Source organism: Etheostoma spectabile, chromosome 12 (assembly GCF_008692095.1).
Source record: "Etheostoma spectabile isolate EspeVRDwgs_2016 chromosome 12, UIUC_Espe_1.0, whole genome shotgun sequence".
NCBI lineage: Eukaryota > Metazoa > Chordata > Actinopteri > Perciformes > Percidae > Etheostoma > Etheostoma spectabile.
In genome coordinates, this window is record NC_045744.1 from 28,863,996 (window position 1) to 28,881,110 (window position 17,115).

Sequence of the window (17,115 nt, forward strand, 5' to 3'; positions counted from 1 at the left end):
AGTACAGGATGAGATTCAGTGTTTCAAGACAAGCCCATGCTCAGCACCACAGGAAGGATAAGCTGGCACGTTCATAATTACTGACACATCTCAATTTAAAATTCATTTTTGAGACAGAAAGGCTTTGCCTCGGTCTTGTGTGTAAACTGCCCCTGACGACATTTAAATTGCTATTCCAGTACATACGCCCCCGAATAATTGGCATGTCAGGTACACTTTAACATAGTGTCATTTGACCTTTTGTACTGCAGGTTATGTGCAACATGGAGTAATTATGCACACTTGTAATATTTTCTATTTTCATATGAGATTTAAGTGCTTTTTGTACTCACTGACATCTTTTTTTCTTCCTTGCATGGAATGCAAGAAAGGAAGGAAAAAAATGTTTTTCATAAAGTATTGCATTTGGTATAGTAAATCCAGTGGGCAAACATTATGTTTCATAATTTAATTTACAAAACTATGCCAAGTATTAAAAAGCTATTTTTAGAGTAATTCAAAAGAGAACTCATTCATTTTTTTCTTTTAAGACATGCCTTTATCTTTGTATCTATAAATATGAGCATAATCCATAGTCATATGATTGTGCTACTGTTGTATGATACTGCAGTCTGATTCATAAATAAACTCTTTGCATGAAAGTTGTGTTTGTAATCAATTGCCGAGGGCCCATCTACGGGATTTATTTAATGTAATGTACTAAGGTTTACAAATCCACTGGGAAAATAAGTATTTTTTTCTTTCTAAAATGCACATTATTGTATGAAAATTGACACAAGGAAGCAAGCCAAACAAAAACAGTAGTCAACAGCAATTGCAGCAAGAATGTTGTCATAATTGGTCTTACATTTTACAAATTTAATTTTCAAATTTAACTCCTGCAAGAGTTGACTTTTATTTGTAAAGTATTATTAAGGCAATATAAAAAGGGGCGTATGTGCACAGCCATGTGTGTGTTTTCACACATATACCCTCGTGTACTGGCAATTCCAGCCCAATTACCCTGCCAGACTGTCACACTGAGCTCCACTTGCTTGATCAAAGTGTTGACAAAGACAATACTTGAGCTGAACCTTGTAAAAACCTCCCAGCATGCTCTCTGTGCTTGGATGGCATCCATCCTTAGACACTGTTCAAAATCCTGTGTGCCGTTTCTTTCTATAAGGAGAGTGAGAAGTCTAATTAGTATTTCCTCTGATGTGATACTTTATTGATCCCTATATATGCAAGCTTTCTTTTCACTAACATCCACTAATGTTGGCAGATGCTTGACACAGCAGGGGTCAGAGGAGGGGTTGTAAGATAACATTATCGGTGTGTCAAATTCTGATCCATGCAGCATCTGTCAGTGCTAGTGGAAAAAATAACTAACTTAGGTCTAAAGATAAGAATGAAAAGGGAGTTATTAAATTGATATTCACAGATAATTTCACAATTTTTAATGCAATTTTTGTCATATTGGTTTTGGTTGAGATTAGCCAATGTTTCAGTAAAACAACCCACTTTGAATGGAGAATGCTACGATATGTAGGCATATAACAAAATGATACAGCCTACTAATATAGCTAGACATTGACTGCATAACAGTTAATGTTGGTGATGATAACAGGGATATAAACACGTTTGCTGTAAAAAAAAAAAAAAAAAAAAGTTAATTAATCATATATATACATACTTAAAGTTAATCAAATACCATAATAGCTTTGGCTACATGATTAATGTATTATTCTTATTCTCACTAGCCATTATCAATTTAATAAGTAAAAGTATTTAATATACTTTTTTTAATACATGTTTGGTTTTAAAAGCTCCAGTTAGTCAGCATAAACATGCTATATGCATCAGCCCCAGCAGGTGTCAGTTAGCCTAGCTAACAGTAAGTTCACTAACGTTAGCCTACCTTAAATTCTGCAATGACTTGGTGCTGCTAGTTTACCAGCTTGGCTTGATGGATAAAGAACTCCAGAAAACAAGTTAAGAGGCTTTCATTCGTCAAAGTTACACATTTTTAAAACTTAGCTAAGGCATGTATTTCCCATACTAGCTAATGTTAGCTAGCTAGCTAGCTAGTTGACTGCAAGCTACACCTAAGGTTAGTTAAGGTTAGCCTAGTAACTGCTTTTTCTAACAGCTAATAGTGCAGTTACTATGACGACTGCTGGAACCTCACTCATGGCAAACTCTACAGTTTTCCAACAATAATGTTTAGTGTAATTCCAAAGTAAAATAACCATTTTAATATCTGATGTTTGCTAATGAATGTAAAAAACTGAGCTATTGTAGTTATAATACAGTCTTCACATATGAGATGATATAATTGTTTTATAATTATCTAGTAATATAGCACAGGTTTTTCCACTGTGGATGTATAATGTCCTCAAACAGTGCTACTGCTGCCACTTCTCAGGCCTCACTGCCATTAATCTCCAGCTGTCCCTCCATCACAGCTGTCTCAGCCACCAAGCTATACCACTGTAAGTAAACTACATATCTGTCATTACTGTGCGCACTTATACAGAGTTGTAGTGGTAAAAAAAGAGGTGGGTAAACTATAAATTCTGTAATCAGGTGGACCACGACGCTATCACCGATAAGGGCGGCCACGGCCTACGGTGTATCTTGATGACATTGCTATAGTCTTTATCACTGGTTGTTCCCTCATAGGTCACAGAATGGTTATTCAGTTCATACTTAATCATGTTCTTGTTAAAAAGACTCAAGAAGGAATTATAGGGTTGAAATTTAAAAGTTACTAATGACAAAACAGAGACAACAAGAATATGTGTAAAATATTCAATTAACAAGCTGAATCAATACCTTTTTAGTTTGTCTTTAAAAAAATACTCAAACCAATATCAAATAGTTGGTGATAAGTTTTTAATTTCTACACACAATAAAAAACTCCTTGATTTTCTCCAGAAGAATTTAGATTATCAGCCATAATGTCTAAACTATCCGAGGTAGACTGACCCAGTTTCTGCTCCTGATGAAGCTAAAGGTCTGTATGATATCAACCTAGTAACATTATAAGAAAAACAATTTTTCACTATCTTACGTAGAAAAACTACATTAGCCACAATCCTAAGCGTAACAGCAACGTTTCTGATTGGTCAAACTCGCTGTTACCATAGAAACGTTTACCGTACCCGCGAAACTGCGAACAGCTAGCTAGAGCGACAACAATAACTAGCTAGCTGACTAGCAAAGGGAGCTTCTTGTCACTAACAATTTTGAGAGGTGCATAAACGGCGTTTACGTGCGTTTAGCCTCCACTACATCACTGCACTTATACTACTGTCATGATATGTTTGCCTCTCTTGCTTGGGGAATAAGTAACTCCATTAATGGCACAGTTGTCCTCCTCACACATAGACTGCATTCTCGACTGTACCACATCACCACTTCTTTCCCTAATCCTGGGGAAGAAGGTGAAACTGAAAGGAGTAGATTACTTCTTACATTTTGTTTGTTGTAAACACTGTTAGAAGAAATAAGATACACAAGGGGCTGCATACTGCTATGTACTTCTCACAGTATGTCCACAAGATGGAGCCAAACTATAATAATATAATACCAACACAACTTCTTCTCCACCAGAGTATTTTAAGTCAGAAAACACCTTTATCTGTTTATTCTAGTCCTTTTATGTATAGCATGCATCTTTCCACTTTCACTCATACAATATATGTACTTTTTCCCCCCACGCCATGTGAAAATTACTATCCGTACTTAAAGTTCACTCTACTGGCTATAATGCCCTTGGAATTGTACCATTCCAAACTAATTGGTAAAATCTAAATAATTTTAAATTCCGACATGCTGCCAATTGTTTCTAAAGTGAAATGCCAATGTTTCGTTAAGTTTTTGCCTACATCTTCAATTTATTTTCTTTTTTGTCCTTTAATGAGACATATTGTGGAACAAAATGTAAAATACTTGTCATTTCCATTTCCAACTTTTCATTGATAATTTATATACTGCAGTGCAGATTGAGTCTTAGTTTGAATCAGCTGTGGTCTTTAAAGGCATACGTACCGTGTTTCTAACACGGATGATCCAGAAATGTAAATGTATTCTACAGTTGTATGCAATATTAGTTTGCATATGTGATAACACATATACTTCCAATATGTTGATGCTCAAAACTAAATTAAATGTATTCCTGCTCTGTGCTGCTGTGTGTTAGTAGCACAGGAGCCCCTGCAGAGCCTGGATCACACTGTGTTGCTGGATTGTAGTTTAACAGCTGATTAGATCCCCCCTGCGTTGGGAGCCCAACGCTTCCTGGCTATTTATGGCAGATGCCCGTCTATCGAGGCCGCTCTCTTCAGCCCTTACATGGTTGCTGTGGGCTGAGGTTACCGTGCCGATTTTGGCCCACACCTCCCAAACTCCTTGGAAGCAGTGTTGTGTCACCTCTCACTGACAGTCTCAACTATCAGACCACGGTCTCAAACCCGGTTTACAAGAAGGGGCGTTTTAGAAACCACAGTTTTGACTTTTCAAATACTTTGAAGAACCACTTATTGTCTGTTCTAGAAGCCCTCCTGTGTATTTTTTTCTCAGCTTCATCCCCGTCTCTCTCCTTTACCCCTCTCCTGCATACCCAACTCACTTTCTCTCCCTCTCCCTGCTTCTCTTTTTTTTTTTTATTTGCTCGGCTGTTCTTGGACTGATTTATTTGGCCCGGTGCGGCAGAACTAGTGGGAAAGCACCAGCCTATATTTGTCGGCTGCTGAGTTTGGGTCTGCTTAATGGTGGATGACTTTGGATCCTCTGTTTGGGTTTACCTGCTCACACCTGCACCTCCTCTAGCATCTGCTTTGCTCTGAAGGAACTAGAGAGACCCTTTGTTGAGTAGTTGCATATCCCTGAATCCTACTTTTGGGATATATGGACTTCACCTGTGAAGCATTTCTTTCAGTACCTTATTATTGGAGCTAAAACATCGTAAGTATCGCTTACTCTTATAGTTTGATCTCATGCATGCTATGGTATAAATCAATATATATATATATATATATATATATTAAATCAGTAAGTAAGCAGAAAGTTCTGACAGTATGTTCTCTGGTATATACATGCTTAATAAATTAAAGCATGTTTGGCCATTATGTCAGGCTATTTCTTTTTAATTTTGTACTAAACTAGCATCCTTTTAATGTAAATGTTAAAATGTTTGTCAATATCTTGTCATCTGGCATCAGATGGGATCATGAAACCACCCTTTATTAAATAATAACAAGAGATTTAAAGGCACAGAAGTCTGGTAAATGTGATCTCTGTCAGTTTGATTGTTAACCACCCATTGTTTAGTTCATGTTTTTAACAACATGTGAACTTTCTAAACCATCAGACATAGTTAAAACTCATTGCAGAGTATGTTGAAACAGAATCCCTTTTGTTCACAAATAAAATATGAATCACTTTATTTCCAAAGTGCATGATGTCTAAAAAGAATCACAAAGTTTGCCAGCTAGTTTTAGTATAGTACAAAATGTCTTTAAGATTGGGAAACTCAATCATTGTCCCACTTTTTTTTATTTTTTGCCAAACTACCCAGTAGCGGGGGCAAACTTTGGTGCCAAAACGGGTGTGACGGGTGTCTGGTTTAAATTTTCTCTCCTGGAGGACTGAATGTAATGTTCAAACCAAGCCTCCCTTTTGTTGCTTAGCGCTGTCTCAAGTAACCACTCGGGTATTAGCATTCCAACCTCCGGATTATGGCTGCATGGTGACATGTGTGTTCAGCTGATCTATCAGCTATGTTTTGGGCTGGTGTGTTGTTTCAACAGTGGCCAAGCGTCATTCACCACAGTTTTGTGTGTGTGTGTGTGTGTGTGTGTGTGTGTGTGTGTGTGTGTGTGACTCTGTTCGGCACCTGCTGCACCCGTCAAAATGAAGAGACAGGTTTACTGGCCGGCCCCATGCTTTAACCTCTGCCACTGGATTCTGTTTATCTACATGTAAGAATTCAGCTTTGCAATCAACATCTGCAAGTGTTAGACACATTTGTATTATCACCCAACAACATGCATTCATTTGTTGAAGGCCTACAATCCTTGTTTAAGTTACAATCTCTAGTGGTGGGCTGATTGATCCAAATATCGAAATCAACGTCCTGGCCGACCTGGCTGTCTGTGTCTATGTAAGTGCCGCTCATGTCACAGAGCGGAGCAGTCACAACATTTTGTCAGTCACACTCCTCCTACACCCCCCTCCCCCCTTGTGATTTGATGTTGTTCCGTCACGTGACTCAGCGGCGTCAGGCAAATAAGCAAGCAAGCAGCCAGGCCCGGCGGCGGCTAGCAGCACACTCATACAAGCAGAGAAGGAGCAGAAGATTGGCAGAGAAGAAGTGGAGCGCTGTGTGGCTATATTTTCAGGCTAAAACTGAAACAACGGCAAGCTTTGACTTTGTAAAAAGGCTGTAAGATACAGTGGTAACACAACATACTTATACAAACATATGAAAAGTATGTCCTTAGTTTTAACTTATTAATAACCCAAATGTAAAAACACTTAGGCTAAAGGTCATGAAAATTCATCCATCTTAATTATTAAAATCGGTATCATATCGGTACCGGAGATATATGTATTTACTTAGTATCGCATCAATACCAAACATTGTAGTATAGCACACCACTAACATTCCCCAAGATCTCCACTTTTTTCTGTATGGCGGCACCTATGGTGATGAGCACTAATTACAGGTGTGTTTTTAGATGTCACTTCCCAGAGATCTTAACCTGTTTTGTCTGTGTCGTGAGTTAGTTTGCAGTTGAAGAGCAAGTCAGTAGCGTTAGTTCCGCCTACCCTCTCTGGCAGACCAACAGCTGCTGGGGGATGTAAACACATCCCTAACTGTGTGCTGCTTGTGATTTTTTCATGAAATGTCGCCACAGAGACCTGTGATATTGCAATGCATGGGCTTTCATCAGTGGGCTCAGTTACCATCGTGTTACGAAATGCGTCAAAAGATAATACTACAATTATAATAATAAGACAGTAAGACAATAGTTTCAAATATATGTATGAACAAATACATACAGTATATTTTATGCAGAATGCCGGGGAAAAAAGTAAATTCTTCAAACAGTAAACTGTCTTATTGATGTGTCTCCTAATTAAAGAAGTATTGACCACAGCACACGGACCTTCCATCATAGTTGTATTCTACAGGTGTGTGGGCTGCTGAATGTCGTCTTATGCACCAATTAACTTGTAGCTTGAGCTTAGCAACCTGCTGTCTGCTGTCTGCACTTAGCATGTTAGAAGGCAGGGAGCTGTCCACAGGCTCCTGCTGGCCTCTTTCTCAACCCATGACTGCTGTTTGGGTTACATGTGACTTGAATCAATGATGATGGCCACTACATCCATGCTCGTAAATGGGTTCTGTATTTAAGGATGTTCCTTGTCCATTATGTGTCATGTATACCTAATGATATATCTATTTATTGTATGTTATGGTATCATTTTATGTTTATGTATGGGAACAATCATGCTGGTTTTACACAGTAACTGGTAGCAGTGGTGTTTTCGGACGTTGCAGAGATATATTTCTTTTGCATTGAACTTCAGTCAGTTAAGGTTTCCTTTGAAAAACACACAGAGTGAAGGTTGCACCACGATTCAGCCGAGAAAATATAGTGTGAATGGCATATGAGCGCACAGGTGAACTATAGTACTTCATATAGTCTTGTTGGAGACTATAACAGTAAATGTATGGTTTGGTTATTTTAAACATATTTAGAACGGTATTGAAAGGAAACATGGCTTAAATGTATTGGTTACAGTGATTAAGGTGTAGTTATTGCTGCATTTTTATAAAGTTGTACAGAGAAAAAAGCTAATATTATGAAATAAATAGCAGTCCTACCAACATAGATTTGTAAATGTGCTGCGGTGGAGAAATTGCAGAAAAAGTATATTATTACTGTTTGGATATTTACATTGTATACTTTAGAGCTACTGGGGAGAAACAAAAGCTGATTTACCATAGTAGTCCCATTATCTGTAGTACTGAATGTCTATGATTGTTGAGGGACGTACTGTAACATGGGTTATAATCACATAAACGGTTTATGTTGTATATTATCTTTTATCTCTCTCATCTGTTTGTGTAGCCGTAAGTAGAAAGGCTGCAGAAATGACCCTGCAATCATTCTGACATGCTTTGTTACTAATGACTAACAAAGCATTGTGTCATCACATGAATTGGTGTGACTCTTTTGTCTGCTCATGAGTTACCTTAATTCAATTTCAATTAAATTTTCAATTTCATCAAATTTTTTTTATATAGCCCCAAATCACAACAACAGTTATCTCATTGCGCTTTTCATAAAAGAGCAGGTCTAGACCGTACTCTGTGATGTTATTTACAGAAACCCAACAGTTCCCACCAAGAGCAAGCACTAGGCAACAAAGGCAAGGAAAAACTTCCTTTAAAGAGGCAGAAACCTCGAGCAGAACCATGGCTCAGGGTGGGCGGTCATCTGCCTTGCGCTGTTGGGGGTGAGAGAAAGAGACAGACAGAGAAGAGACAGACAGAGAGAGAGAGAGGGAGACATGGAGAATTGTAGTAGAGGGTATCGAGCAGGAACATGGAGGCAGCAGGTGACTCCAACCACAGATCCAGACTCCAGCTACAACTACAGCTCCAGAGCCAGAAACACCTGCAGGAAGCGATAGGAGGAGAGAGGAGAGGGGCAAGAGAGCACAAGACTACGGGAAAGGGAAGTCGAGTTAGTAACCTTAAGTGGCCTCATCATGTTACAACATGTGAAGATGTTCCTGGATGATGTAAGACAGACAAATCTGCAAGTAACCATTTACAAGTACTCTTTTTTCTTATACAACATTTTTTGTCATACCTTGACAGTTTTGACTCTGCAGTCATCTTCAGAAGCGCTCTTCAGGTGGGGTGGAGGGTGGGGTGGGGGGAGCTCCCGAGCCCGGTTCCCTGGGGGGTTGTTGGACGGCACAGCGTCATTCCATCACACAGGTGGAATGACACACTAAATATATCACACCCACAGTAGACGTCACAGCAACATCACGTGACGCTTCTGAAGATGAGTGCAAAGTCAGCAAAAAAGAGCACTTTAATTAAATAGTAGGCTAAAGGATCTTGTTTGGATTCAAGTAACCATTTCTGGCATGGCATCCTCCTCTTTCTCCTCCCTCACTCTCTTTTTCTCTTTCCTTTCCCTCCCTCTCTCCCACTCTGTCTAAGAGTTCTTGAACTACTAACGTGTCTCTCCTCAAAACTGGGCTCTGTGCTCATTGATATCCATATAAGAGCAGAGCGGATGAACTTATGTGCTGAGTGTCAAGCAGAGTTGATGTAAGGCAGCAGAAAGGAACGCATATCTGGCTCTAAAGAGTCAACCGCCAGAGTAAATGTTTAAGGGAGGAGGACGGTTCTTGTTCGGCTGTCTCAGGCTCTCACTTGACCTGTGTGTGTGTGTGTGTGTGTGTGTGTGTGTGTGTGTGTGTGTGTGTGTGTGTGTGTTTTGATCAAGTTCCTCTTCTGCATGCGTGTGCATGTGTTAACATTAGTGCAGTTCTCATTTGTACATTTGTACAAACAAACCTAAACAGAGAGTGTTTCTCCTAATAAAGGCAGGCTAGCCTGGATTACAGTGTCTGCCCCTGCCCAAAGTACACAGAAGTTGCTAAATTACTAATAGTTTTTACTTATAAAATAATACGTACTTTGCTATTCTAAACAACTTGTATAAACGTTGTGTATGCACAATAAGCTTACGTACGTTGGTTTGGCTCATGTGAAGTATAATTAATCTAATGATTTGTAGACTATGTAAGTGAACAAGGTTTACCCGTGCCATCAAACACTGGGACGTCTTGACAGTCTGGATTCTGCACATATCTCTGTTACTGCAGTCCTATTTAGTAGTTCATTATTTCATCCATGCATGGTGAACGGATCCGTGCACACTGTCACCTGGCGTGGAGACGCTGGCCTCACTGACCTCTCCTCCCCCTGAGTCCGGTCTCCCACACGCTGGATTCAGTTTCACTGAGCCTACTAACGCTTAGAAAATAAATGGCAAATGGCAGTGAGATCAAACTGCTTATTGTGTGTAATTTGGACTAACACTGAAATGCATGTTGTTCTGTCTCTGGTGTCTCACTGCCACTATTGTCTTGATTTCCACTTTGACATTGGACTTTTTATTTCTGCATGGTTGAGTGCATTCACTTCCCGGTCACCATTTGCCACTTTGGGCATTTTCTTTTATTGCTTATCCGAGATGATAAACCTCCAAACAGAACATTTTTTTCTTGCCTCCACCTCTGTAATCAGCACCTCCAACGTCACAAGAAGTTTTTTTTCCGTCTGCAGGGGGATAACCTGTTGTGATTAGACAAAGAATGACATTGGTGCCAAATTTATAGTCATTTCCATATTAGTTTATGGGAGGAGGCAAGACGGGCCAGTGGCTCGTTCACATGCGCTCAAGTTAACGTTGATTATGATGTATAAAGGAAAAGTGTGCAGGACCTGGCGTACGCCCGGTTTTATACCTGTGAATATTTCTGTGCGTATAGGTACTTTTCAAGTTTTGGCCGTATGCCATCTTCTGGTATGAAAGCTGCACAGTCTTTTCTGCATGAGGCCCCTGGTGTCTGGCACAAGTTGCCTATGAAAAGTCATCCAGGATGTTACCTAAAGATTTTACAATACAGACACGCTCCCTTAAGAACAAACACAGTTTTGAAAGCACATATTTAATGAGCAAGTACCAATTCTCCTCTGAGGTTGTCTTTAAAGGTAGTTGGACTGTTGAAAAAAAAACATTTTGGATTGAAAAAATAGTACTTCCTTCAGCTTTAGTCGCAACACTTGCTGGGTAAACAGGTTGTATGTGGGCGCAAGGTAGAAGGCTAAAGTCTCAAAAACTGTTACTATTAGGGCTGCACAATATAAGGAAAATATCTGATTGCGATTATTTTAACTGATATTGCAATTGCGATGGGATTCACGATATTGGAAGGAATGATTTAATTTTGAAAATTGAAATGATTATTTTGTGATTTTTGCAAGGCTCTATACCAAACAAAGATGTTTTTTTCAGTCTGTAGGATAGGATTAGTAGGCAGGGATGTCTCTGCAGCACCACAGTACTTCATTCAGAATGGTTTGACAACATATTTAGCCTTTAACAAATATTGCGCCTCATTACGAACATTTGTCCTGAAAGAAAACAGAAGTCAGTCACAATGTCGATCACATTGAGCTCAGTAAAGCTCAGGCTACATGAAGGCAGACGGAAACAGAGGAACACATATTTTCCACAGGAGAAAGTCCACCCTGTACAGTATGCGCAGGGTGCTGCTGAGCTTCTCAGCTTAAAGTTTCTTAAGCAGAGACATGCTTTGATGTTGAGTCACACACCTCGTGGTGTTTACACGGTGTCCTGGGTGTTGAGTTTTATTGGCTGTTTTGTACATCCAGTGTTGCAGGATGAAATTGTTGAAGCAAGTTTCACATTTTTATTTGTCCAAAGTCACAGCAAGTGGTCTCATTGGTACAGGTGTATTTGCAGCTGGTAACATTGTCAAGATCAGAAAACAATTCCTCATTTGAGAGAAAGACATAAACCCGACAGCTCAGGTGGTGAGGGATCATTATGGAAATGGTAATGGATTGTTAAGATTATTTTAAAAAGGTGAAAAACGGCAGAGAAAGTTGCAGATTATGCAAGTGAGATGCAAGACTCCTAAAGGACTTTCAAGAGCACCCAACCTCAATTTGAAGAGCTAATTCTTCACCCAATTTCTGTTAAGGAGGTCTGCAAATCTTAACCAGATCTTAAACCTATGTACTGGTTATCAGGTGTGACACAAGTTCCTTTGTTGTCATTGACTCGCTCACCCATAGTCCACCTCGGTTTGGTTACTTGGAAGGCTTTAAGGATTGTGTCTTATGCCAGTGTGGTTTACTTTTTAAAAAAAAGCTGTGTGTGGCCTGTTTTAAAAAATTGTAAATGAACCCGTGTGACAGAGATTGAGTGACGGAGGATTATCATGTTTGTTTCTGGCTGGCATGGAAGAAGGGGTAAACAGAGAGATGAAAAGTGAAAGGGAAAGAGACAGGTAAAGAAGCAAATACTTTGTAGAATAAAACAAAAGAAACAGAAAGAATGCAAGAAAAAGAGAGGAGAGAGAAGGAGATGAGGACTAAGAGGAAGTTGGAGTCGGAGCAGCCAGAGGAGCGATGGAAGGCAAAGATAACAAATTGGGGGAGAAGGAGTAGGAAAGAAAACAAGGAGACGTGGAGACGGTCCCCCTGTAAATACGGCCGGCTGACTAGGGTGACCTCTCCCCGAGGCAGCCACTCACAACACATGTTGCCTTATTAGGGGCGTCTACAGGGAGCGGAGGCAGGCTCGGTGGGGTGGGGGTGGGTGGCTTGGGGGTTTGTATGTGAAAGGGTGAGAAAAAGCAGCAGACGGAGGAGATGAGTGAGTGTCCAAGTGAGCAAGACTAAGACACCAGAGAGTCCTAAAGTGTGTCTCTTTTACAAGAGTAAAAGGGGTTGTTAGCAAGTTCTCTCAGATGTCCAGAGGAACTGTAGATCTTACAGCAATAATTCACATTATATTTAGTGGCATCATACAGAAGTATTTAAGTATAGAAAAAGAAGTGTAAACAATGCAATTCTGTTTGTTCTTAGTTGACGCCTGCTTTCCTAGTGTCGGAGGTTATACTGTTTTTATACTTACAAATCTCCAGTAAAAGCGGGTAGCTCAGATAAACAGATAAAGAAAAGCCAACAGATTGATGATGTTTTGGGGGCTAGGTGTTTTAGGGGAATTATATGTATTGTACACACTGAACTTAAACCTCAATGAGTAGCAAAACACTCCCTTGTTAAGAACAATGCATTTTCTGTCTTCTAAGGAGTGCAGCCCGTGTGCTTGCTCTAAGGGCTACAGTAACTATCACTACTGTGAATGTGTTGCCTACTTCTGTGTGTGATGCACACTAAGTTTTTCATGCCAGCCTTGAGAAACGCATATCACGGCGACGAGGACAATTCTTGACAATTGTTTCGCTTTAAGCCAATGCGTGTGGATTTTGAGTTGGCAGTCCCTATGATACACTTTAACTTATGTTGGAAGTTCAAGAAGGACATTGGTAATGGTATTTAAAAAAAAACTCAACAAAATGTCAGGAAGACTTTTTCTTCCACTTCCTCATAACAGGCATTTGAAGAGGCTTCTTACTCTATTCTACATTCCACTTCCGGGATTGCTCCAGTGCCTTCCCAATTACCGTCCGCTTTCTTTGTGTAAACTCCGGCGGATTTAGGAGGGTTAACTGCTCCTAAGATCTATGTAGGGTAAATCCAGAAAGCTATCTGTCCAATCTGAGTTTTCTGTAGCACAACTTTCGAACGTACACATGTTCCACCAAAACAAGTTGCTCCCAGAGGCTATTTTGCAGAGGCACAGTTGCTCTGTCCGCTGCCACCCAAGACAATTGTGATTGGTTAAAAGAAATGCCAATAAAGCAGAGCACGTTTTTCTCTCATCCCGGAATGCTCTGTGGACTAGCCAGACCTTCCTCCACAGCGCTGTGGACTGGCAATGCAAGACTATTGTTGTGAGGATTGGTGACTGTTTGGGTATTGGACACTTGCAGTAACCACGTCTGACTCTTATTCTCGCCTCACACTAACTGGTGTGATGAATTAGACAAGTGTGTGTGGTTGTCTATTAGATGAGATGTTTGTGTCTGTACTTTTGAGTTCAGGCCAATTTGTGAGACAGAGTAAAAGCTTGTGTGATTTAAACATTATACAAACATAATACATATATAATGTGTATGTGTGTGCTGTAGTGAGTAAGAAAGGTAGAGGAAGACAGGAATAATAATAATAAACGACCCTATCAAATAGTTGTGTTTTTATGAGATTTTTTAACAAAGTCCAACAATTGGTTTTGTCTTTAAAGAGGAAAGATTGGAATACGGCAGGACATTATGAATGATGTTCTACTGCATTGCATGTGACAGCTTGATAAAGCCTTTCAACTGGCTGAACTGGAATCAAGACAAGGCTGTCAGTAAAACGTTTACACCCATAATGAGTCATTTTACCAGTGGTACACTGCATTTATTATCTGGTGGATATTTAAACACAGAATAAACCTTTTGACAACTTGATAATGATATTAATATTAATGCAGGCTCTGGGCTGCTCGATCACAGAAAAATCAACAATTCTTTTGTTCAGTAGTGAAATCGCGATTAGGATTGATGATCACTCTTTGACTTTTGGAAAGATGTGTTATTTATTGAACTTAAAAAAACTGTCAAACTGTTAAACAAATCAACAGTGAAAACACCTTTAACTGTGTTTCCTTAAAGTCTATATAAAAGCATTAAAAGAGCACCATGTCATGGGACCTTTAATACTTTTCCAGTTGAACTTTTTTTCATTCAAAATACAAGACAAAATAAAGGTCAACTAGCAAAATATGTTGTGCAGAATAACTGTTTTTATTGTTTACATAAATGGAAATTGCAATTAAGCAATTAGCTAGCTCTGTCTTTAGTTTTTGGAGGTTTGATGACACCTGGCCCTCCTGGCTGAAGCCCGTCTAATGTGTGTGTTTGCTAAGGATACCATCTGACTTCCAGTAGCCCTAGACTTCATACCACCCCCTGCGGGCATGCTGGCACCCTCCTCCAATCCTGTTCCAGAGTTTTTATCATCAAGGCTAATTTCTGCCTGTAATCTGATTAGGGCTCTGAGCTGCTTTAGCACCCTACTGCGCACGCACACACACACACACACACACACACACACACACACACACACACACACACACACACACACACACACACACACACACACACACACACACACACACACCAACATGAACACCAACACGCATCCTGCATGACAGCCAGTCTGTGTAGCCTGTAGCTTGCTGTGTTACCGGGGCAGTCACTCTGCTGTGGCTGTGCTTGTCTCTATGTGTCTGTGTGTGTGTGTGTGTGTAGCCGTGTCACCATCTCTATCCCTGCCTGTCCGCTCGCCAGCAGCAGCCCTTGCCTTCACCGCTGCCACTCCGGCTGTCCACCACCGCTGTGACCGGAGGAGAGTCTAGCAACAGAGCATCCTTCTGTTCTTCTCCCTAAACATGTTTCGAAACCCATGGATCTCTAGTTACCATGTGAACCATGAGCAGCCGTGTGGCCAAGGTAAGGCCTTTAAAAGGGGACGGCTTGGTCTGGCTATAGGAGGACTTGCTTAACCTACTTGAATACATTCAGTTCTATAGTCTGCTTGGGGGTATGGTAAGGAAAACATCTAATTGCATTTATTTTGACCTTGATTTACGATATTAGAGGGAATGATACTTATTGGATCATTCTCATTTTAGTTTTTTTTATTGATTTTTTTTATTTAAAGAGTCAAATAAAAATGCTTCATTCTCATTTTCATTGAAAACTTTAAAAACTTTTTTAAAATGGTTATAGTGTGATTTTTGTGAGGATCTGTACCAAATAAAGATTTTTTTCTTTAGTCAGTAGAATAGGATTTGTAAAATGGGACGTCTCTGCAGCACCACCACCACAATACTTATTTCAGAATGGCTTAATACATATTTTGCCTTTAACAACTATTGCGTCCCCCTGCGGTTTGGATTTCACTTTTTGATAAAATTGAGATAAATTGTGCAGGCTTACTTGGGGGACTTTGCTAAAGAGTTTGTTCGCTGACAGTGATACAATAGGCAGGGGAACTCTAGGCTTGGCAGGACTGGACTCGACAAGAGGATCTGAAGTTTCCTGGTTGACTCCTTGTTTTGCTTCTGTTTGCTCGATTGGATCAGATGAAACCAGGATTTATGATGTGGGTAAAAGTTGCTCATCCTTACTCATGCATGCGCAGATTTTGGGATGAATAGTACAGATGGTTTAAAAGTGTATCTATTGTTACTGGTATGGATGCTAGCATCAGGCTCCTTTGAATGAGTGGAGTGTGTGGTTGCGCATGAGAGATTTTTTTGACTCCGCTTGGTACACATTTGGTGCTGTGTATTCTCGTATGTGCGGTTATGCTTTTTCCTGTTTCCTCCTCTCTGATCTACTAGCTTGTTGATGCACCATTGCCTGCTGAGGTGGACGAGGGTTGTTGATGTTCCACCAGCACCCCTTTCCAAACAGACCGTGTGCAAGCGAAGGCTCAGTTCCCTCAGGAAGTCTATTTTGCACCTCTGAACATTTATAGAAAATCCCTCTCCTCACCACGCTCACTTTTAGACCGTCAGCAATCTAAGCTGCTCTCTGGCACTGTCAACCTTGAGTCTTGTGCTGCTCGTGTTGTTGACAACCTGCAGGCGTTTCCAAGGAAAACTGCACAACTTCTGTACAATGGGCTTTCCACACAGATAAACAGACAGATACATGTACACAAGGTTCATGCAGGCTTTGAAAATCTTGAATCATTTTTGATTTGAGACAAAATCATCTTTTTAAGACCTCCAACCTAGATTTTTCGGCCTTGCTTATGTCCAATTCTGTGTCATCCTTTAGATCATGTCACTTCTGAGTTCTTGAATTTCACCGGGTAAAGTGAGCTTTAGGATTCTTCTTCCACCACCACACCTTTCACTTTTCGTACTTTCTATCCTGCTAAATGTTCCATGTTGCATTTCCACACAGTCTTTGGAGGCCAAAATAGGCCGGAGGTGTTCTGGAGGCATCTGGAGCAGTAACATGATCTGTCTCCTATACTGGGATACAACTTTACAACAGGCTGCTGTTGCTGTGACATGAGAGCAAGAGGGTCAACTCTGCTGGAAACTGGGTGGGAACTTTCTGAGTAAGGGACTGTTTGTTTTTTATTCAAGGGGCTACCGATGGAGTTTTGGGATCTTTAGTCGAAATAGACTTAACTCTACCTTCGCCAGCAAGACATTTTTTTTCTATGACCCTCCAAAATGATTGGGAAAAGAGGCATGACACTCCCCAATAATTTATTGATGCCTCCTGTACTGGTTTGTGCTTTGTAAAGATGTACTGATAGCCACTGTTTTGTTACAACAATGACAAACATGACTAACCTCTGCT

At 40.2% G+C, this 17,115-nt stretch overlaps 1 protein-coding gene and 2 long non-coding RNA genes across 12 annotated transcripts in view; 1 reads left to right on the forward strand and 2 right to left on the reverse strand.

Moving 5' to 3' along the window:
* Positions 1-843: 843 nt before the first annotated feature.
* On the reverse strand, positions 844-2,122 carry LOC116698691 (uncharacterized). The gene is made up of 2 exons (XR_004334285.1): positions 1,901-2,122; positions 844-1,158 (listed from the first exon to the last, which is right to left on the reverse strand). It is a non-coding gene; the product is annotated as an uncharacterized LOC116698691 (long non-coding RNA).
* Positions 2,123-3,048: 926 nt separating this feature from the next.
* On the reverse strand, positions 3,049-16,663 carry LOC116698694 (uncharacterized). Its single transcript, XR_004334286.1, has 3 exons — positions 16,649-16,663; positions 13,689-13,695; positions 3,049-3,168 (listed from the first exon to the last, which is right to left on the reverse strand). It is a non-coding gene; the product is annotated as an uncharacterized LOC116698694 (long non-coding RNA).
* The window catches only part of LOC116698693 (supervillin), a 69,410-nt gene continuing 56,697 nt past the window's right edge, over positions 4,403-17,115 (forward strand). For 6 of the 10 annotated variants that reach the window (XM_032530766.1, XM_032530771.1, XM_032530773.1 and 3 more), the window contains exon 1: positions 14,931-15,240. In XM_032530766.1, coding sequence (XP_032386657.1) covers positions 15,180-15,240 — 61 coding nt within the window. In that variant the 5' untranslated portion in view covers positions 14,931-15,179. Of the gene's footprint in view, positions 4,951-14,929; positions 15,241-17,115 lie in introns of those variants that run through there. The other 4 variants (XM_032530774.1, XM_032530769.1, XM_032530775.1 and 1 more) reach the window with 4 other exon arrangements.